At 35.4% G+C, this 22,593-nt stretch overlaps 1 protein-coding gene across 1 annotated transcript in view; it reads left to right on the forward strand.

Annotated features, from left to right (window-relative positions):
* Positions 1-22,593, forward strand: part of DOCK7 (dedicator of cytokinesis 7) — a 158,788-nt gene that overhangs the window by 76,056 nt on the left and 60,139 nt on the right. The window contains exons 20-28 of the mRNA XM_052638059.1: positions 1,521-1,752; positions 4,432-4,596; positions 6,304-6,473; positions 15,003-15,095; positions 16,301-16,390; positions 17,340-17,435; positions 20,123-20,263; positions 20,358-20,471; positions 22,081-22,251. Coding sequence (XP_052494019.1) covers positions 1,521-1,752; positions 4,432-4,596; positions 6,304-6,473; positions 15,003-15,095; positions 16,301-16,390; positions 17,340-17,435; positions 20,123-20,263; positions 20,358-20,471; positions 22,081-22,251 — 1,272 coding nt within the window. The remainder of the gene's footprint in view (positions 1-1,520; positions 1,753-4,431; positions 4,597-6,303; positions 6,474-15,002; positions 15,096-16,300; positions 16,391-17,339; positions 17,436-20,122; positions 20,264-20,357; positions 20,472-22,080; positions 22,252-22,593) is intronic.

Here is a 22,593-nt window from a genome sequence, read left to right on the forward strand (position 1 = left end):
CCTATAATCATTGTTAGTTTTTTCTTTTTTTTAGTGTTGGTAATGTATCTTTTACTTCCAACTTTGTTTTTAGGCAGGCAGATACATGTGTTGTCTTCAATGTAACAAAGGATTTCAGGCAAAATATTTCATATAGATGATTTTGAATCCATAGAAGTAGAGGAAGAATAGACTGGAAGGGTGTAATGTATAGCATCCTGACAGTCTCAGCTATGACTGAAGCTCAAAAGTTTATAAATTTTACAGCTATGTAATATAATTGCATCATGTACTATAATTTTTTTTAAAAGGCTCAATGGAAGACAGTAAGTGTTTTTTATGATGTTTCATAACTTCATTTGTATCTCTTTGAAATTGACCAAAATTTATATACAGAGTTCAATATAATTATTTTTATTCATTTAAAACATATCAAATTAAAACAATATTAAGATTTTAAATGTAAAGCTGCTTAGCATTACTGCTTTTTCTTAAACTTTGTTTTCACTGTTAACTAACTAAAAGTCTCCCCGGAGTTTTAGTAGACTTTTTCTCACATCTCATTGGTCATAATGATAGCATGTGGTCATCTAATAGATATGAAGAAAGCTCAAAGAGCAGGCACATTACTGCTTTAAATAAAGATTGTGGCTCTGTCAGTGCAGAAGGAGGTTAGAAAATAGCAGTTAGGATTTAGTCAGGAGATGGAAACTGCCAATAATGGAATGGAGAAAATCTGTAAATAAATAATTGTTAACTAGGTTAAAGGTGACTCACTCTGTAAATGGGTTAAAAGAGAATCTGTAACAGAGAGCAGTTACAGAGTGATAAGGGAGGAAGGAACTTGGAAACCTAGAGGAAGATTTGAAGGGTGAGAGTCAGACCCCCGGAGAGGGACACCGCTGCCACAGTCACATTGTGCCTGAGGTGCTGTGGTTGGAGGATACTGGATAGAGGGACCTGCAGTGGAACCAGAGGGCCACCCTGCTGCCCACGACCCTCGCCTCTGAGCCATAGCTTGCGCATCCACTCGCCACCACCAGGAAAGCAAACAGGGAGAAGACTCCCTTCCAACTCCTCGAGCCTGGCAAGACGGTTTTCCATACCCTCTGTTGTCAGAGCCTAACACAAGCCATCTGACAAAGGACAAATGTAGTTTGAAGAGTCTAGGTCCAGGATTGCAAAATGTGGAAAAGGTGGGCTGAGGGGTTGGATGGAGCTAAGAGGTAATAAATTAATAATGGGCACAGGTAGGTTACTAATACACCCGTCATAATAATTGAGCTCTCTAACAATAAGGCAGACTCACAACTGGAAAAAAATGCTGATATCAATAGATTTTTTTTTTTTTGAGTAATCAATAGTATTTGAAGTAGCTACATTATAATAACAGATAAGAATAGAATACTGTAATTGGAAACAATGTGTATACTAATGTGTACTCTTTGTGTTATCAATTAATATGAGGTACCAGAGGTCCATAGTTAGGAGTGTTTACAAAGCTAAGATTGTTCAGTGCCTCTGTTCCTTCTTTGTTTTAGGATCCTTATCTTGATAAGTTCTTTGCTCTGGTAAATGCTCTGGATGAACACATGTTCCCAGTCCGAATTGGAGACATGCGAATCATGGAAAATAATTTAGAAAATGAATTGAAGAGCAGTATTTCAGCATTGAATTCATCTCAGTTGGAACCAGTGGTCCGATTTCTTCATCTCCTGCTTGATAAACTGATACTTTTAGTTGTTAGACCTCCTGTCATTGCTGGCCAAATAGGTAATTTACCTATGTTTACGGAATCATGAAATTTATCACTTGACATTTCTAACTTTTACAGACATAGAACCATGATTCCTATTTGCTGTCTCTGTAAGGACTGTGTTTGATTTGGGCGGGGGCTGAGGGGACATTGTTACTTACTTGTTTCCAATGCTGGAAAATAATAACTTTCTTTGTTTCTTTAAAGTGTGCCATATAGACCTCTATTCAAATTATGAAAACAAATATTCACTCACCAAATATTTATTAGGCACTTAATATGTACTGTACACTGATGGGCACTGACCAGGGCATGGTTCTTGATTTTATGGATCTCATAGACTAGTTAAGAAAACATGCAACTGATAAATCATTTGTGTTTGTGTACAGGACTTATATAATCTATATTTTCACTCATTTGCAGTCCTCTATGTACTATTAGCTGATATTTTCTTCAGGAACTCAAAATCTCTATCTTCTTTTTCTTGTGACTTGTTCTGGAAGGAAAAATATTCTTGTTTCCTGCCTTTTCCCCAAGATTCATTCCTTTACTTTTGCTTACTGTGTCCACCCAAATCCTGCAAAGTAAGAAGCTTGTAAGAAATTTCAGGTAACTTGTTATAGAAATTTTGAATTAAGAGGTGGCACCAAGGAGAGGAGTATTCAACTCCTTAAGATGTTTTTATGATGACTTGTAAGTAGAGGTAAATTTTAGGTTGAGCATTTAAAGGTGAGTAAGAGTCTGACAGGTAAATAATTAGCCCCGAGAGATGAAACAGTATATGTATAGTGTACAAGGGCTTCCCTGATAGCTCAGCTGGTAAAGAATCCGCCTGCAATGCGGGAGGCCTGGGTTCGATCCCTGGGCTGGGAAGATCCCCTGGAGAAGGGAATGGCAACCCACTCCAGTATTCTGGCCTGGAGAATTCCATGGATAGTGTACAAGGGCTTCCCTTGTGACTCAGCTGGTAAAAGAACTGCCTGCAGTGTGGGAGACCTGGGTTCGATCCCAAGGTTGGGAAAATTCCCCTGGAGAAGGGAAAGGCTACCCACTCCAGTGTTTGGACCTGGAGAATCCCTATGGACAGAGGTGCCTGGCAGGCTACAGTCCATGGGGTCACAAAGAGTCGGACATGACTGAGTGACTAAGCACAGCATACTTTATTTATATTAGTGTATGAAATCTTTACAACTCTAGAGATAGGTATAAATTTCATGATTTCATGAGTAAAATGGTGAGCATATGCTTAAAAATTTGCCTAAGGATTCACACCCAAGCAACTGACTCCAAGTCCCACTCTTTCTTACTATTCTGAAGAAATGTTCACTGGTGAAATTAGCAAGAATAACTGGTCAAAGAGTCATATGCTTTGAGAATCTGTATAGAGGTGCAGAAGGGTTCAATTAGTGAAGCATGCTTGTAAGTAAAAAAATGAAGGTGAATAGATCATTCTTTCTTAGGAGACAATCACTGCTTCCTTTGGAAAGGAACTAAAAATTGTTTCAGATTCTAATACATTTATAGTAAAAAGTTCAGGACTTTCATGCTTTATAAATTTCTAGTATGACATAAAAACAAGGTTTACTGAGAAGGGAGTAAAGTGGACCTAATTTTGAGAAGGATGGTTTGTAGCAGCTATGGTGTGCTGTGCTTAGTTGCTTAGTCGTGTCTGACTCTTTGTGACCCCATGGACTGTAGCCCGCCAGGCTCCTCTGTCCATGAGGATTCTCCAGGCAAGAATACTGGAGTGGGTTGCCATCCCCTCCTCCAAAATAGCTATGATAAAGATAAGGAAAAGGAGTCATCCGGGAACACAGGTGGGATTTCTAAAGCCTGCTGGGTTTCCCTGTCTCTCTAGTCTCTGTTCCTCTAGTCTCTCTTCTGGTACAGTATGTATAGGTTAATCTTCCCAATGACCACTCCGTCTGAGTATTCCACTTTTAGGAAAACTTGATTGGCCTCATTATCTGTTCATAAACTCCTGTCTCGATGAAATAAATCATAAAATGTGATGCTTTCAGAATAGCTGTTTAGGTTATCCATTTATTCCCTGTGCTATCAGAATTTTCCAGCTTTTGCAAATTTCTTGTTATATACTGACTTGCATGGCTGAGTAGATATTACTTAGCTTGGCATTTAATGTGCAGTGAACTTAACTCATCCTGGTTTTCTATCCTTTTGTCCTTCTAATCCTTTTACAGATTGTTTTCAGTTAAGTAGCTTATCAGCTCTATTCATGTTAATATTTTCATAATCCATTTTTGTTGTTAATTTTTATTTTTTAAGCAAAAGTAATGTGCTTAATGTATGATATTTAGTTTCTCAGCGTCATCTTTAAAATGAGAAGTTACTTCTCAGAGGTTCTAACAAGATAGATTTTTTTTCTTATCATATACTTTGTATTATTTTACAAAATGGTGGGTACCTGTATGATGATTTTTTTTTTTGTAGTAAGCAAAACCAGGTAATTTTAGATCTGTAAAATTAGATTTTTCTCATTTTGTTGAGAGAAATATTTTTGACCCAGTTAATATAATATCATAAATAGATACCATGAAATTAATGTCAAATATCATCTTAAACACTTACTGTGTGTAGTCATACTTAATGTATACAGTGGAGGTAAAACTTTGATGTTTTTATAACTTACAGTCGAAAAATGTTAGTGCAAAAAATATTTTCTTCCTTCTTAAAAGTTAATTTAGGTCAAGCATCATTTGAAGCTATGGCATCAATTATAAATCGGCTTCACAAAAACTTGGAAGGAAATCATGACCAGCATGGCAGAAACAGCCTTCTTGCATCGTATATCTATTATGTTTTTCGGTTGCCAAATACTTACCCTAATTCACCATCACCAGGTATTTTATTCTTTTTTACTATGAAACTGTCTTGCATAGATTATGTGTTTATTGTTTATAAGCAGGATTGAAATAATCTTGAAGTGCATAGTGTGATGTGTTTATTCAACAACAAACATTTGTTGAATGCCTGCTGAGTGCCATGGACTATGCTAGCTGCAGGAGTTAAAGGGATAAATAGGTTACATTTTAAAGCATCATTATTTGTACAGCTTCCTTTAATTTGAATTAGAGAGATCTTAGTTGAATTAAGTTTTGGAAATGAACCTTGAAAATAACTTCTGTTTCTGGAAGCATTTCTCATTTCCTGTTAAGATAAATAGAATGTTATATTTGTCATATAGAGTGTTATTGAACATTAAAGAAGAAATATGGTGGCTCAGTAGTTTCCTGATAACCTTGTGAAACCTGCAGTGATATAAAGGATGATCCTCTAGAAAAGTTTTGATCTCTTCATGGTCAATAAAATAATATAGCCTTTCTGGATACTAGAGCCCAAAGTAGTCACTTACTTGTGTTTTATATGACATTGGTGGTAGTGGTGGTAGGGGGGATATCTGAGTGTTTGAATCACCCTTTAATCATTTAGTTAGTTGGTTAATGATTATGTTGTGCATACTTTTCAACCTGTTTACATATTTGTCTGTAAGAGTCATCATTCATCACTAGTGAAAATGGTAAGTGCCCCTTTTCAGCTATTGTCAGTGTTAACATAAATAATGATGACAAGAAATTCTGACATTCACTCGGAAGACTAGGTATAATAATAATCTAAGTTATAGTGCATTTTATTAATTGCAAAAAGAGAACTGATTGACTCATAATCTTGTTCATTGTTTCCTATCTTAATTTCTAAATTTGTCTCTGAGTATAGGTGATTATGGACTATATGTAATGCTGCTGCATTTACAGTTTCAGTTAGTACACTATGAGAATTTCACAGATTTTGCAAAATGCCTTTTTCACATGCTGACCTGAAGACTATGAATTACTCAGTTGACAAGTGTATGTCATTTGCAAATATGACACTTAGAAAAATTTCATTAAATAAGAAATGGAGTTACAGTTGTTGGGTACTTTATATTTATAGATCCTGGTTGAATGATGGTATCAGGCTTGATTTCAGACAGAAAAGGGATTCTTTGCTTTTTTCGTATAACCTGGGCTCTTAGGAGAATTATCTTTATTTGTGTATGTATGTTATAAAGATGCTATTTTGTTATAGTTAAAAATTATCACTGATAAAGATAGAGATATAGCCATAGATTCATTTAAGAGATACTGACGGTAAATTGGATCTCCCTCTTAGTGACTGTGTGTCAAGGAGCAGAGCAGGAGTGGGTGGGAAAAAAGGAAAAGATGTTAGCTGGAGCACTTTGGGTCCTAGATACCCTCATACATAAGCGAAATGACATTTGTATATGTTTCTTATTACTCTTGTTTTTTATTCCTTGTGTAATACAGAATGTAGAAACATTGAAGAGATAATGGTTGTATTTATAATTCACAGGGCTTTGTCAGCTGCTGTAAAAAATTATCTTTGTATGGCTCTCTTGAGGTCTGGAGTGGTTTTCTTGTTTCTATTATTTTCATTTAGAAATAAAAGCAATTTATGACCTTTATGGAATTTTGTAAAGTGGAAGAGACTTTTTCAGGTCCTTTCCCAATTAACTGTTTAATTATGTGCTGTTTTATATACAACTCTAGGTCCTGGGGGTTTGGGAGGATCAGTGCATTATGCCACAATGGCTAGATCTGCTGTGAGACCTGCAAGCCTTAATTTAAATCGTTCTCGGAGCCTTAGTAATAGTAATCCAGATATATCTGGAACTCCCACGTCCCCAGATGATGAAGTACGGTCAATCATCAGCAGTAAGGTAAACTGAAGATACACATTTATAAATTAGTTTTCAGTTCATGAACAAATGAGAACTATCCAGTTGTTTTACTTTATTCTTAAAATGTATCTGAGTTAGTAATAAGAATTTTAAAATATATTTGAATTAGTAATAAATTTTATGTTTCTCTTCTATCAGTGAACACATAAGTGATGTTTCTATTAATGTGCTTGCTATTACAAACGCATTTGTGCACTATGCTTAAGAAAATCTGCCAAATTCAAAATTTGTCCAGAACGACTAGTCACATACAACTCACTGTCTGATCATCATGTGAAAAATGGTTGTATTGGTGTTCTACAGGGTTTAGAGACCTGTGACTGCTGTCTAGTGGGACCATATTATTGACTTGAAATATGAGTCTCACTTCTCTAAAAATAGAAATAATAATGATTAACAATTAATTGGTAATAGAGCTGTATTTCACGTGGAAAACTCTATGTAAGGTGCTCCAGGATTAGAAAAATGTGATTTAGTTAATCATGGTTAATGATTATTCCAGACAACAAGGGAGAGGTCGGCTAGTATAAGATCCAGCCATGTTTTATTTAAGCATCCATCCTTATTACCTCCCCATCACATATACTTAAGGAACAAGTAGTCATTGCCTTACTATAATTAAAGTACAAAAATAACTTGGTTTGAAAATTAAAGTGGAAAAAAAGAGCAGTAAGATTGAGGCCAAGTAATCATATTATGTTGTGTTTTGACCAAACCATCTTAAGTAGATTTTTTGCTATTGGAAAGGAGGAAGACACCATTGTTAATAGAATCATAGCCAACTTTTCTTTGGCATTTAGTCTCTTGATTAGGGTATGAGAAAGAATTAGTAAATGTTCTGCAGTCTGTGTTTAACTCTTAGTCTGAGCTATAATAGACTTTTTGAAAAAAATGATCTGAGTTTGTTTGTTATGTGAAATACTTGGATATGGACCAAACACATCAGAATTACTAAAATCTATTCATACAGTTATAGAAATTTGCATTCAGAAATTTCTAATAAACTTTATTACTGCTCATTTTAAAATGCCTTTTAAGTAACTTTAAAGTACTTTCTCACAGACCAAAAATATATTTTTAAAGTAATTTCTGGTCTGTGAGAAAGTGAAAAGAATATTTTGTAGCTTTTTAATTTAAAAAATAAATGTGAATTTCAATAATTTAAAGATCCAAATAGATGTTACTCTAATTAAACAAACTTCCCTTTTTGTGTTGTACAGATGTATTTACATGAATCCTGCAGAGTAACAATTCCTAATTACTAAAGAGAAAGCTTTTCTCCCCTCACATATCTTTCCATGTCTAGGAAAAGGTTTTTTATCTTTGTCTTCATTCTTGATCTTTTCTCACTGTAAGTGACACTTAGCATAATTTACTGTAACTGCAGTTCTTCAGTAGAATGAATTTCTTTTGTGAATTATAAGAGGTTTTCCTGTTAAAGCGCTATAGACGCCATTTTCCTCAAGGTTCTACTTTTGAAACATCTTTTAATTTCTATAAGATTTAGCATAGTTCCAGTGTTTTCCTTTAATATGATGTGTTTGCTAGATTATCACATCACGATTTAGAACAAAGATGTACATATATTGGAATGATTATGTCTTTTTTCAAGTGGTTCATAAAATGGGGCATAATGATGATGTAAACTTGCTTCTGATATTATGATATATGGAAACGTCTGAGAAAGCCGCTGTAAGATGAGACTTTGTCTTATGACAGTATAGTGTTGTCCTAATCAAATTTTATTTAAATGTTTTTTCTGTGTTCTTTTTTTTTATTGCAAAATTTTTGATAGCTACCTCCATTTTGGCCTACCCTTTAGTCATAATCCCTAATAATAATGGTATATAACTTTTATCTCATTGGAAAATTATAAGGAATCTGAAGTTTATTTATACATACTCTTCATTTATTCTGATTCTGTTGACTTGGAAATTCGAGAAATTCTTTAATGACTTTTGTCTTTCATGCTGCCTTAGCCATGGTCATACCCTTGGTCTTGTCATGACGGATAACTTTAATCCTCATAATCTCAATTTCATGCATCTTGTTCTCTAATCATTAGCTCATATTTTTCTGTCTAGTACCCCAACTCCAACGATTACTCTGCAACCTCCAGTCACTTGATAGTAAGATATTTTTACTGTACCTCACCCTGTTAATGTTCTTTCATCCAGTTTAGCCAGCTTAAATTCCATGAGCAGTCATTATAATTATTACCTTTATAAACAGACCTCAGGTCCCTGATCTTCCTCTCACTTTGTTTTCCTTGCTTAATCCAAACCTCAAACTGTAGTTGAATTTCGTTGACTGCTTATACTGCTAAACATGATTTGAGAAATGCCATGACTGGTCTCATTTGAAATTAAAGGCTCTCTTGAGGTTAAGAGAACCCTTAATGCTGTCAAACAATTGTAGTATATTTCTTTATTCCATCTACTTTCCCATTGTCCCAGAAAAAGGTTACATGCTTTCTTTTGTACCTCAGATCCTCTAACAGCTCCCCACCAGTCCTTCTCACTTTATTTCCTACTTCATTAACAAAATTGAGGTCATTGGAGGAAAACTTTTTTAACCTTTGACCGTCACATCTCCTTAACGGCTACCATCTACTACTACCTACTACTACTACGTTTGTCATAGATGACCTGCCCATTCCCTCTGTTTGTATACAGCCTTCCATCCCCTTTCACCTACTCAGGATCCCCACTCCAACAGTGTTTTACCTTTCTCCCCCATCTTCAGTTTCTCCCCATCTACTAAATCATCCCATCCACGTATAGGCATGCTATTATTTCTCCCGTTAAAATGTTTTTTTTTCCTCTAGTATTTCTTCTAGTAGCTTCTTTTCCATTTCTCTTCTACCTTTTATAGTAGAATTCCTTAAAAGCATTTTCTATACTCGCTGTCTTCAGTTCTTTTACTCTTGTTCTTTAACTCCCATTTGTTTGTTGTTGTTTAGTTGTGGAGTCATATCCAACTCTTCTGTGACCCCATGTTCAGCAGCCCACCAACTTCCTCTCTCCGTGAGACTTCCCCGGCAAGAATCCTGGAGTGGGTTGGCATTTCCTTTCCTCAGGGGATCTTCCCCACCCAGAGATAGAACCCATGTCAAGGGCATTGGCAGGTGGGTTCCTTACTGCTGAGTCTCCAAGGAAGCCCTTAACTCTCATTACCCTACTTCAAACATATTTCTTTGATCTTCCACGCATCAGTTCAGTTCAGTCACTCAGTCATGTCCGATTCTTTGTGACCCCATGAATTGCAGCACGCCAGGCCTCCCTGTCCATCACCAACTCCCGGAGTTCACTCAAACTCATGTCCATCAAGTCAGTGATGCCATCCAGCCATCTCATCCTCTGTCGTCCCCTTCTCCTGCCCCCAGTCCCTCCCTAGCATCAGGGTCTTTTCCAGTGAGTCAGCTCTTCGCATGAAGTGGCCAAAGTACAGGAGTTTCAGCTTCAACATCAGTCCTTCCAATGAACATCCAGGACTGATTTCCTTTAGAATGGACTGGTTGGATCTCCTTGCAGTCCAAGGGACTCTCAAGAGTCTTCTCCAACACCACAGTTCAAAAGCACCAATTCTTCGGCGCTCAGCCTTCTTCACAGTCCAACTCTCACATCCATACATGGCCACTGGAAAAGGCCTTTGAATGCTCTCAGGGCTCTCTAGGCACTCCATATTCTTAAACCTGATGGTTGAGCCTCAACACTTGACTTACTTTACCTTATGTGTATGTGTGCTCAGTTGCTCACATGTGTCTGACTCTGTGATCCCATGGTTGTAGCCTTCTAGGCTCTTCTGGCCATGGGATTTTCCAGGCAAGAATACTGGAGTGGATTGCCATTTTCTCCTGCAGGGGATCGAACCCACATCTCCTGCATTGGCTGTGCTGTGTGCTGAGTCCCTCAGTTGTGTCCGACTCTTTGTGAACCCATGGACTGTAGCCCATCAGGCTGTTCTGTCCATGGGGATTCTCCAGGCAAGAATACTGGAGTGGGTTGCCATGCCCCTCTCCAGGGGATCTTCCCAACCCAGGTCTTCTGGGTTGCATTGCAGATGGTTTCTTGACCATCTGAGCCACCAGGGAAACCCATGAGTGCTGGAGTGGTCTATCCTTTCTCCAGGGGATCTTCCCAGCCCAGGAATCGAATTGGGGTCTCCTGCATTGCAGGCAGATTCTTTACCAGCTGAGCTACTAGGGAAGCCACTGAGCCACTATCTTATTGACATAGTAATTCTCCTTCCTCGTTGATTTATTCTGTTTAATTGGTTTGTAGGGCACTACACTCTCTTGATTTTCCTCTTTACTTATTACACCTGCCTAATCGCCTTCGTAGATTTTTTTTTTCTGATCTCTTAATTTGGAAGTGCCCCAGGTTTCTGTCCTTACTTCTAGTCCTCTTGTCTTGCTTTCTTTTCTCTCTTCACTCCCCGACTTGGTGATCTTATGAAGTCCAGTTGTTTTAAGTATCATTATATTGTGATAGTTAACAAAAATTACATTTCAAATCTCTCTCTGGAATTCTAAATCTCTGTCTGGAATTCTAAACTCAGCTGCATTTTTAAAACCCTTTGTTCAGATTTGCATATGTTAAAAGTAGAGCCGCTTCCTACCACCTCTAATACTACCATTTGGTCTGAATTACCATCATCTCTTCCTGAATTAATGTAATAGCCTTAAAGATGGTTTCTGTGCTTTCAGCCTGTACTCACTTCACACAGTAGCAACCAGAATGCTGCTTTAAAAGCTTAAATCACAAACAAACAAAACTTAAGTTGGATTAATGTCATTTCTCTGAGCGAGATCCTTTAACTAACTCCTCTGCTTCCCTAAGTCTTTACACAAAGGACTGCCTTCCCCACGGGGTCTTCTCTGACCAGCTTATTTTAGTGTTTGAATGTGCTTTTCTCCTCAGCCTTGTGCCAGGGATTTCTCACCGCTTACTCTGTTTCTTTGATTGATAACATTGACTACCTTTAATGTAGCAAATATAAATTAGTTACCTATTATGTTTATTTTCAGTGTTTGTCTCCTTTGATTAGAGTATAAGCTCCATGAAGGCAGAGATATTTCTTCACCGATGTATCTAAAGTAGCTATAATGTCCAGCATATGGAAGGTGCTCAAAAGATCTCTATCCAATGAAAGAATAAGTAAGCATTGAGTATCTCTACCAAGAGTAAACAATTAAAAAAAAAATGAATTATGCTTTTGTTTGCCTCCTTGCTAGCAAGATTAATTAAATACTTAAAGATTTTAAGAAATTTAGTTTTATGAACATTTCAGTTAGACTTCATTTCCTAATATAAAATGTGAAACTACTAAAATTAAAAAATACTATAAACAGGCGTTTGTTACTCTAGTGTCGATAAAACCATACTTGTGAGACTTTTCATAATTATTTTGCCACAACTGATCTTTCTTTATCCTAGCAATGTTCTTTTAACAATCTGTTATGTAAATACTAATATATGGTTACATCAGGTTTGAACTTCATTGCTTTTAGTCAGTCAAATTCCAGAGCAATTTTACATTGATAATTAGTTTCTTTCTAATGTATTGTCTCCTTTTTCATTTATTTTTCAAACATTGAGAGCTTACTGTGTGCATAGCTTACTAAACCCACTATGCTGAGGGTTTGTGGGTATAAAGCCAGATCTTTGTATTAAAACATGAGTTTTGATGGCAAATGAAATTGACTTGTTCAGGGAAGGAGCCTGTCTTCATCTAAGGGACAAAACAATAAGATTACAGAGATTTGGCAAAAACAGAGCAAAAACACTTTCATGCACATGCACACACATATGGTTAATCTCTTCTGCTACTGGAGATCCATAAATATAGTTGCTATATTTGTAAATATCAGTGATGAATTTGCTTAACTGAGGGCTGTTTGATATAATTCTTAACGTTATGACATTTAAATTATGGAAATAATTTGCTTTACAAATAAATTGGCTGCCAGTTTTCTTTAAATAGTTAGCTTTGACTGGATGTGATTATAACTCTTCAGTCTCAATATTATGAATATAATAAATAATTAATGGTACAAACAGGGTTATTGTTTATTCTCACATTACTTATTAGCACATGTCTTAAAGGAAATTGTTAAGCAAGAGGTTAAAAAGTAAACTTGTGTTACACCAAAGTTACTGTTTTTCTTTTTGTAGAATTTGTGGTAGGGAGAGCACAATTGTTTTTCTGTTATTAAAATAATATTAAAAACTTTTTGTTATTAACTAATATTAAAAATAGTATTTTGTTATTTTTGTAGCATAGGTAGTGACATAATTTGAGAGACTGAAAGTTTTTGTTTTAATTTATCTGAAAAGCATACTGTGTGCTGATTTGCTTTTATTTGAAATAATATAATGAGGTTCTGAGAAGTCTGTATAGGGGTATTTTATTTTAAACAAACTTACTGATTAAATAATTCTATAGTATTTGAATATTGCCCAATTTACTTTGCTAGGAAGCATTAAAAACATTAGGGCAAGTTTTTATTAAAACTTTTTAAAGAATTTTGTATGTTTGAGGCATTACATTCAGTGATTTACTTCCATTATTTAATTTGATCTTTACAATATGAAGGAGACACGTCATTATTCCTGTTTTGTAGCTAAGAAACTGAGAAAGAGATTAGGTAATTTACCTTAGATTTTGCAATTAGTAAGCAGTAGAACTTGCATTTCAACTTTAACTCTCATCTTACACATTCAGTGTCAAAAATGAGGGGAAATAGGTAGTTACCATATCATCATGTCAACTTCTCTGTATTTTTGGAAAAAAAGTACAGAAAAAAGGAGGGGAAATATTCTCCCTATAAACATAAGCCTTTGAGAGCTAGTAGTGTGTCTTTCTTCCTCCCCCATCCCCTTCCTTCCTCCCCTCCCCTCTTTCCCTCCCTCTTCCTTCACTCTCCTCCTTCCTGCAATATCCATGCATAGGCCTCACTTTCAGAGATTCTTATTTGACTGCTTGGAGGTAGGGCCCTGCACATGTGTTGTGGTGGTTGTCCTTAACCTTCCCAAGTGATACTAATGTCTACACAGACTTGATTACCATTGTTTACTCTTTGTTTTCTTTTACCTGTCCTCTTTGGTGCTTTCTGTCTGGGCTCATACTCAGCCCTGATATTTCTACTTAGCTTGTCTTGTGTTATCTTCAGCAGTCCTCTAAAAATCTCTTATAACTTGTTCAGTTCTATCAGCGGATTTCCAGGGCCCAGCCCAGATTACTGAATAAGGATTTCTGGCAGGGAGGGCCTGGAATCTGAATTTTATAATTCAAATGGATTGATCAGGTTTAAGAAACTGAATTAAAGCCCCAGTTCCCTTTTTGTTGTTCGGTCACTTAGTCATGTCCAATTCTTTGCGACCCCATGGACTGCAGCAATCCAGGCTTCCCTGTCCTTCACCATTTCCCAGAGTTTGCTCAAACTCATGTCCGTTGAATTGATGATGCCATCCAGTTCCCTTTACCTAAAGTCATAATATCCTCTTTCAGAGAAGATAGACATAATTCACTTGTGAAAGTGAAAATGAAGTCTCTCAGTCGTATCTGACTCTTTGCAACCCCACGGATTGGGTGTAGCCTACCAGGCTTCTCCATCCATGGGATTTTCCAGGCAAGAATACTGGAGTGGGTTGCCATTTCCTTCTTCAGGGGATCTTCCCGACCCAGGGATTGAACCCAGGTCTACCGCATTGTAGGCAGACGCTTTACTGTCTTAGCCACCAGGGAAGTCAGTTGTAGTCATACATATTAAAATTAACTTCAAATTGATGATAGTGATGATGAAGATACAAATCTTACAGACAGCCCCAGCATAAGGTTTTTTCTTACAGTTTTTGTATAAAATACTAACTGATGATGTTTACTTTCAACAAGCACAATAAGACTGAAGACAACTCCAAATCTACTATCATTTTTAGGAAGGAGCATATATTGGGCATCTTTTTTTCTTTCTTAATTTTTGCCTAATTTTTCTTATTGGTCCCTAAAAGAGAGTGAAAGAGGAGGCAAGTTCAAATACAATTACGGAGTATTGCTGCACAGACGTTTTCAGTTGATGACAGATGGAGTAAAATTTAAAGTCTTTTAGACAAGAATGGAATGTTTTTCTTCTTTCATTTCTTTTTTCTTTTAAACCTCAGTTAGATTCAGAGGAAATTGTTTGTTGCTAGCTTGTACCATCTTTAAAGAGAGTTTGGGGGGGATGGTTGCTGTGGGAAGTTTGTTGATAGTTGAAATTGATCCTTTTATATAAAGAGAAATTACCATTAAATACTATGCTTAATTTTCTTTGTGATTTTAAAAAAGTTACTATGTAATAAGATGATTTTGATGAACTAATATTCTATAGATGCCTAAAAATTTTGGTTGCTTTAACAGTACTAATTAAAAACATGTTTGCATTGGAAAGTCTGGATTTCTTTAAGAATATAGCATGCCACATGTAATATTTCTTTCCTTTCCAACTGCTTTCTATTATATGCTTAGGGTTTAGATCGCTCCAATTCCTGGGTTAACACTGGTGGTCCAAAAGCTGCCCCATGGGGATCCAACCCCAGTCCAAGTGCAGAATCAACACAGGTGGTGTTTATGTTAGAGGTTTCTTTTTTGGCTGCTGATGTTTCCCTTTAGAACGTTACTTCTTAGTATATACTATGATTTCGGTGGCTTGCTTTTTAATCATTAAAAAGCGTGTTTTTTGTTTACTTAGCACATTTTCCGACTGCTATGCATGAATACCACCAATTGCACCAGTAATACTCTCCTTTCCTATTTCCTGTCTTCCTCCTTCATTCGTTGTACACCCCATTGATGTTTCAGTGCCTGCTGCTTATGTAATTGATGGCTTTGATAACAGTTTCTACCCTCGGGGTACCACATCTTCAGGAAGAATTTTTTAAACAAAAAATTTTGTGTGGAAAAAACCTGACAGTTTTTCATTTGCTTTTGGTTTAAAGTGTAGCTATTGTGTCATTCTCCTTTAGCATTTATTATCTTGTCATTTTCTTCATAATCACCGACTAGAAATGTTGTTAATAAGCTGAAAGTAAATATGAATAGTATATGATCCCCATGCTGTAAGATTAAGTACCAGAAACAAAAATCTGTTTTAATTTGTACTGTGTTGCAAAGTATGAAATTTGTTGTAACTTCTTTGTACTAGGTTTTGCTTACTTTAGTCTAGTTGCTTGATAGCTAATACTGCATGATTCCTCAAAATATACTTCTCACCTGTGTGCTGGCTTTAGAGGAAGATGCTCTCTCTCATTCTTGAGGGAAAAATTTAATTGCAAATTTATTATTATAAATGATTTATATTTAATATCATATATGGCAGATCTGAATCATAATTTTTGATGATAGTGAAACATAAAAGAAACCATTCTAAACTTATAATTTTTTAAATTACATATAAAATTCTTGATTTCTCTTTTTGGTCTGAGACCAGTGAGAAGTATGTTTTTACTTTTTGCATTTTCTTACTAGATACATGCATGTGTATATATCACAGAGATAAAAGTTTCATTCTTTGCAGCACTCTCAATTTATATAATCATTAAAATATTTACCTTTTAAGGATAAAATATATAGAAGCCATTTTGATACTTCTAATACATTGTCATTAAAGCAACTTAAATGGTGAAAATGGAATGAGCAATAAAATAGATGGTTGTTGAAACCACAGTAAAACTCTGTTTAAAAAATTGTATGTAATCCTTGAAGTGCAAAGTCATTCACAGCAGACTTTAATGTTATCTCGTCATTCATTCATCTTCACTCCATAGGCTATGGATCGAAGTTGTAATCGTATGTCTTCGCACACAGAGACGTCAAGTTTCTTACAAACATTAACGGGACGCTTACCAACTAAAAAGGTAGATTGATATGAAGACAGTTCGTATAGGGGGAAAATAATTCAAACAATTAAGTAGATGAAAGGTTTCTTTACATAACCAGAACAAGATGTTAAAATAATTGGATTGTTTTTAAAGATACATTTGAGCAATTATTGCTTGTCTGATGCCTTTTTGGGCATGCCTCTCCATTGCAGGCCCTTTTACATTATTATAATGCTTATATCTTTGTGGATGAATATTTTTAGTTTAGTGACTTAAATTTGATCATCAAATTTTAGTACCAAAAAATTGGATAAACTATTAATTCTGTTTCTGTAACTTGCTTCTGTTTTGTGTTTTAAATCTCCAGGGAAAGGAAGATGAGTTAGAAAAATTATCACTCTTAGTAAGATATGTTGATTTGCTTCCCTTATGCACAGTTTTGTTAGTCCTTTTTCATAATATACACTATTTTGCAAATGCTTTGTATGCATATCCATTATAAGGCAGGAAATTTCTGCTATTTTAATAAAGTGACTTTAAATACCTGAGACCTTGAAAATTGATGGCTGATATCAAAGTTTAAATTTTTAAAGGTATTTCCTGAATTGTACCAGCAAAGTTCGTGAATGTATTTGCATATGTTGAAATATATATGTAAGACAAAAGCCAGATTTTATTGTAGCTGTGAGCTTTTGATCTAGTTTCTGTTTGCGGGTACAATTTAGGAGGCTCTTTCCCACCTGTCCTTTTAAAATTACATTTTACTGCAAGATAACATGTAATTTTTTCAGCTGTTCAACATGCCACTGTCTTACATGTATAAATAGCCGTTTCGTTAATGGGTGTCCTCACTGCATTGTTGAATGGTTCACATGCCTTATTTTGCTTATCCTCATTAAATCTTCATTTGTATTTGCATTATTATTTGATTTGTGTTATCAGCAGACCTGGCATTGATAATAACTTTGGATTTACTTCTGGATAGCTTTTTCATGAGGAGCTGGCTTTGCAGTGGGTTGTTTGCAGTGGCAGCGTTCGGGAATCAGCTTTGCAACAAGCCTGGTTCTTTTTTGAGTTAATGGTGAGCAAACTAAACGCATTTTGTAATACTGTTTTCCTTATTGAATAATTTTGTGTTGGCTCATTATTATTGTCCTAGAAATCTTTCTCTGTTGTCCATGTTACAGTTTTAGATGTGCCTCCAAAGAAAAATTATGTTTGCTATATCTCTAAATAACACTGTGGATAATCAGCACTATTTAGATGGAGTTATAAAGCTAATTTTAAGTTTGCTTTTAGGAATAGGTGGAGAAGCTACCTATCTTTTTAACCTGTGATATGTTCTCTCTTAGTCCAAACATACTAGTGTATAATGGCAATACCAGATAAAAAGAGCTTTATAGATACCTACTGCTTTTATGGCTAGAAAGCTCTTAAAATGGTGAAAGCTCTTAAAAGGGAAATGGTGGTTATAACCAATAAAAAACAATAATAATTTTTCTTAATTCTGTAAATGATATTAAAAGCAAGTAAATGAATTAATATTTTTGTAAATATTTATACACACAACATAAACACATATATACATAAAAGCAATGTACATACACACACCGTGTGGTCATACCTATGGCCTAGGGATTATCAAGGCACAGAGAGATTAAGATCTTATTTAAGTGTACATAGCTTGTAGACAGCAGACCTCTGATTCAGACTCAGGTATTCTGGCACTCGGGCCTTTCCTCTCTTTTTCTGAAAGAAAAAGTGAAATTTTTTTCTTCCCCAAAATTATGTAAAATAATAAGAACAAGAGCAAAACAACAACAAAAGAGAGAAAAGAAACAATGGAGGTTCTAGAGTATGCCACCCACAGTCATTCTCATTATTGAATGTTACTTATATTGAGGATAAGAAGACATTGCTTCTGCAAATTAAAACTAGACGAGGTATTATCTCACACCAGTCAGAATGGCCATCATTAAAAAGTCTACAAGTGGTAAATGCCAGAGAGAGTGTGGAGGAAAGGAAACCCTCCTACATTGTTGGTGGGAATGCAGTTTGGTGTGGGCACTATGAAAAACAGTATGAAGTTTCCTTAAAAAACTAAAACTAGAGTTGCCCTGTGATCTAGCAGTCTCACTCCTGGACATGTTATCTGGAGAAAACTCATATTTGAAAAGATACATGCGCCCAAATGTTCATAGCAGCACTATTTACAATAGCCAACACATGGAAGCAACTTAAGTGTCCATCAACAGATGAATGGATAAAAAAGATGTGGTGTAGATACACAATAGAATATATTCAGCCATAAAAAAGATTCAAATAATGCCATTTGCAGCAATATGGATGCACCTAGAGATTACCATACTAAATAAAGTCAGAAGGTTAAATATTATATGGTATCACTTCTTTGTGGAATCTAAAATATGCTGCAAATCAGCTTATTTACAAAACCGAAATAGACTCAGAGGTAGAAAACAAACTTACAGTTACCAAAAAGGAAAAGGGATGGGAGAGGGATAAATTAGGAGTTTCTGATCAGCAGATACAAACTACTGTATATAAAGTAGATGAATAACACAGTCCGACTGTATGGCACAGGGAACTATATTCAGTATCCTGAAGTAAACCATAATGGAAAAAAATATGAAAAAGAATGTATACAAAATGAAATCATTTGGCTGTAACCAGAAACTAACACAGCATTGTAAATCAACTATACTTCAGTAAAAGTTTTTGTTTTTTATTTCTTAAAAAGAAATTTCTTCTTGAGATTTTCTAATCAGCAAAAAAATAAGTCAGGGATCATATGTAAGTGATAGGCAACACATTTTTCCCCCCGGAGACTCAACATCAGATTATAATTCATGTGCTTCTAATATAAGATCGAAATAGTAATTTGCCTTTTTTTTTAATAGCCTTACATATATGGTCAGATTTCTTAAAACACAAAATAGTCAAAATGGTACAGTTTGACTTGTTTCTACTATTTACCAACTGTAAAATCTTGTCATTAATTTCCCTGAATTTAAAATTCTTTATTGTACACACTGTGATAAGAATTTATATCTAAAAGTATTTTGTAAATTGACATTACTTTGATTTTTATCTAACATTTTATTCTTAATATGTATTCATCAATATTTAATGTACACACATCATATGCCACGGGATGCTAAGTGCTAAAGATACTACATGCTGTCAAGATTTTTGATCCCTCAAAGCTACCAGTTGCAGGGGACATGGAATGGCTCAGTTGCTGAGTCTTAAAAAGATGTAACTTAAAGTAATTTTAAAGGATGAAAATTTTTTTCAGTTGACATACCCAGAATTTTTTTCCCATTGATAGCCAGAATAGTTTTATGAAGGTGTTACAGAGATTGAGTTGTATGTTGTTTGATATTTCTTTAGAGCATACAAAATATTGTAGGGAACTTTTTCATAATATTTGAGGAGTTAAGAGTATTTTAGCCTTCTATTAAATCATGTGGTATATTGACAGAAATGACCCTAAAGTTTAGAGTTCTGTAACTGCTAGTTACACCCATAAGAACTGCTTGATGGCACAGGGAGCTCAGTTTGGTGCTCTGTGATGACCTAGATGGGTGGGATGGAGTGAGGTGAGGGGACGTCCAAGACAGGGAATATATGTATACATATAGCTGATTCACTTCCTTGTACAGCAGAAACTAACACAACATTGTAAAACAGTTATATTTCAATTTTTTAAAAAAAGAAGTTGAACTAATGGCTTATTTCTTTTTTTAGGTAAAGAGCATGGTGCATCACTTATACTTTAATGATAAACTTGAGGCACCGAGGAAGACTCGTTTTCCAGAGCGTTTCATGGACGACATCGCTGCTCTTGTCAGCACAATTGCTAGTGATATAGTTTCACGATTTCAGAAGGTAATGATAACTTATTTTTAAAAACTAAGTCAATCTTTCAGGCACACATTAAACTATCGTACTTTTGTTTTTCTTATTAAATTTTGTTTCCCAGGACACAGAAATGGTTGAGAGACTCAACACAAGCCTTGCATTTTTTCTCAATGATCTGTTGTCTGTTATGGACAGAGGATTTGTCTTTAGCCTTATAAAGACCTGCTATAAACAGGTAAAATATAATTAGTAATGAAATAATTTAAATTCTGTGTTTGCTCTTTAAGGGCTAGAGCTAAGAAACTTTCATGAACACATTTATATAGTGATGTTCTTAAAAAGTGGTATATTTATTAGTAAGGCAAAAATAAATTACACTTATCAGTTCATAGAGCTATGGCAAGCTGCTATCAGTAGAGCCATCTTTTCCTTGAGTTATCCTGGCCCACTCATGACTCTTTAATTCCCATTAGAAGTATACCATCAAGTCAGTAGTCTAAATGTAAAACAGCCCCAGGTTGCCATGCCAGAGTAGCATTTTTACTGGATGGACAGCTAACCCAGCCTTTTCTATCTTAAGTGATTTTTAAAGCAGTTGCATTTTGCTGTGTGTTCCTCATGATGAAGCCCTAGACATTGTAGAGTTTAGAATCGTGGGCAGATGTTTACCCAAGTCTCAAATACCATCGTCTGCCTTTTCTAAACTAAAAGTATCCTGGAACTTGTCTACAAACAGCTGGTTTTGTGTTAAAATTTTCAACTGATTAATGAAACCTGGCTTTTAGAAGACATTAGTTATTTGTCCTGATAGACCATTTGGGTAGTAAGTTATATAATCATCTTAAAATTGCCTTTTAAGGCAGCTTAAAAAAATATACAGGTCTCTTGTGTCCCACCCCAGCATTATTGAGGAGTTTGAATCCTGGTGGTGGGGTAGGGACTGGGGAAACAGTGCTTGTAAAGTACTTCCCTGCTGGTCCACAGATTAATTTAGGGGAACTACTGGTTTAAAATGGTATTTGGCAGTCTAATACTTAGAGTTTTGAAAATCTGTTCAGTTGGATGCCATTATTGTATGTATCTTTCTTTCTTTTTTGTCTGATCCATGCATCATGTGGGATCTTCCCTGACTGGGCATTGAATCTGTGCCCTCTATATTGGGAGCTGGGAGTCTTAACCTCTGGACCACCAGGGAAATCCCTGTTTTGTTTTTTAAGAGAGAAGTTGAAACTATGCATGGGCACTGATCTGTTGGCAAGTATTTGCCACACTATGTATTATTCTTACCTTTTCCCCTGAAATTTCATGTATTATTGCTCTCAAAACCTGTCCTGTCTTTATTCTTCAGGCATTAACCTCCTACATTTGTCACACATTAAGCTAGACTCTAGGGATGCTAGAACTCTTAATATAAGTCAGTTTATAAATATCTCCTTGAGTAAGTAATGGTGTAGTTGGGAAAACAGATAGTTATAAATATATCTTAGCACAAAGTGCTGAAAAAAGAATGGATAATGTGTTTTATAAAGTTATTTTGATAGCATAATTTTTCTTCAGAAAGAATATATCCTTGAGAGGTAGAAATATTAATGCTGTATTGGAAATATGAGAATGTGGCTTTAAGAATGCACCTCGTCAGTGGATTTATACAGTAAATCTTGTAGTTCTAAGTTTTATTTTAGCAGTAACTCTGGAAAAAGCTGACACTGTTACTTAAACCACAAAACCCAAAGCTGTTCACTGAGTACTGTTTTCTAATTCTTTAATTCATCATTCTGGTGTTGGTATTAGAGAAATGATATGTTCAATTGGTATTTTTTTTAAATTTCTGCAATACTTACAAGGTATCTTCAAAGCTTTATTCATTACCAAGTCCAAGTGTCCTGGTGTCCTTGAGGCTTGATTTTTTGCGAATCATCTGCAGCCATGAGCACTATGTTACCTTAAACTTACCCTGCAGCCTGCTCACTCCACCTGCATCACCATCACCTTCCGTTTCTTCTGCAACGTCTCAGGTATGCAAAATGTTTGAAGAAAACTTTTTTAAAAAAGCCTGCATTTGCAGAAAAAGCATTTTAAATGCTGGGAAAAGTAAAAAGTAATACTATTGAATAATAACTGTGATAGGCTCCATACTCAGGGCTTTTATAAGTAGTAAATGATTAAGTGCTTTATAAGTATTAATCATTTACTACTCTTCATTGCAACCCTAAGAGGTACATTCTATTATTATTATTTTTTTACAGGTGAACTGAAACACAGAAAGATCAGTAACTTACCCAGGGTCACATAGTAAAAACTGACAAAACTAGGCTTTGATCCGTGGCACATGTTGGCTTTATTTTAGATCTAAGTTC

Source organism: Budorcas taxicolor, chromosome 3 (assembly GCF_023091745.1).
Source record: "Budorcas taxicolor isolate Tak-1 chromosome 3, Takin1.1, whole genome shotgun sequence".
NCBI lineage: Eukaryota > Metazoa > Chordata > Mammalia > Artiodactyla > Bovidae > Budorcas > Budorcas taxicolor.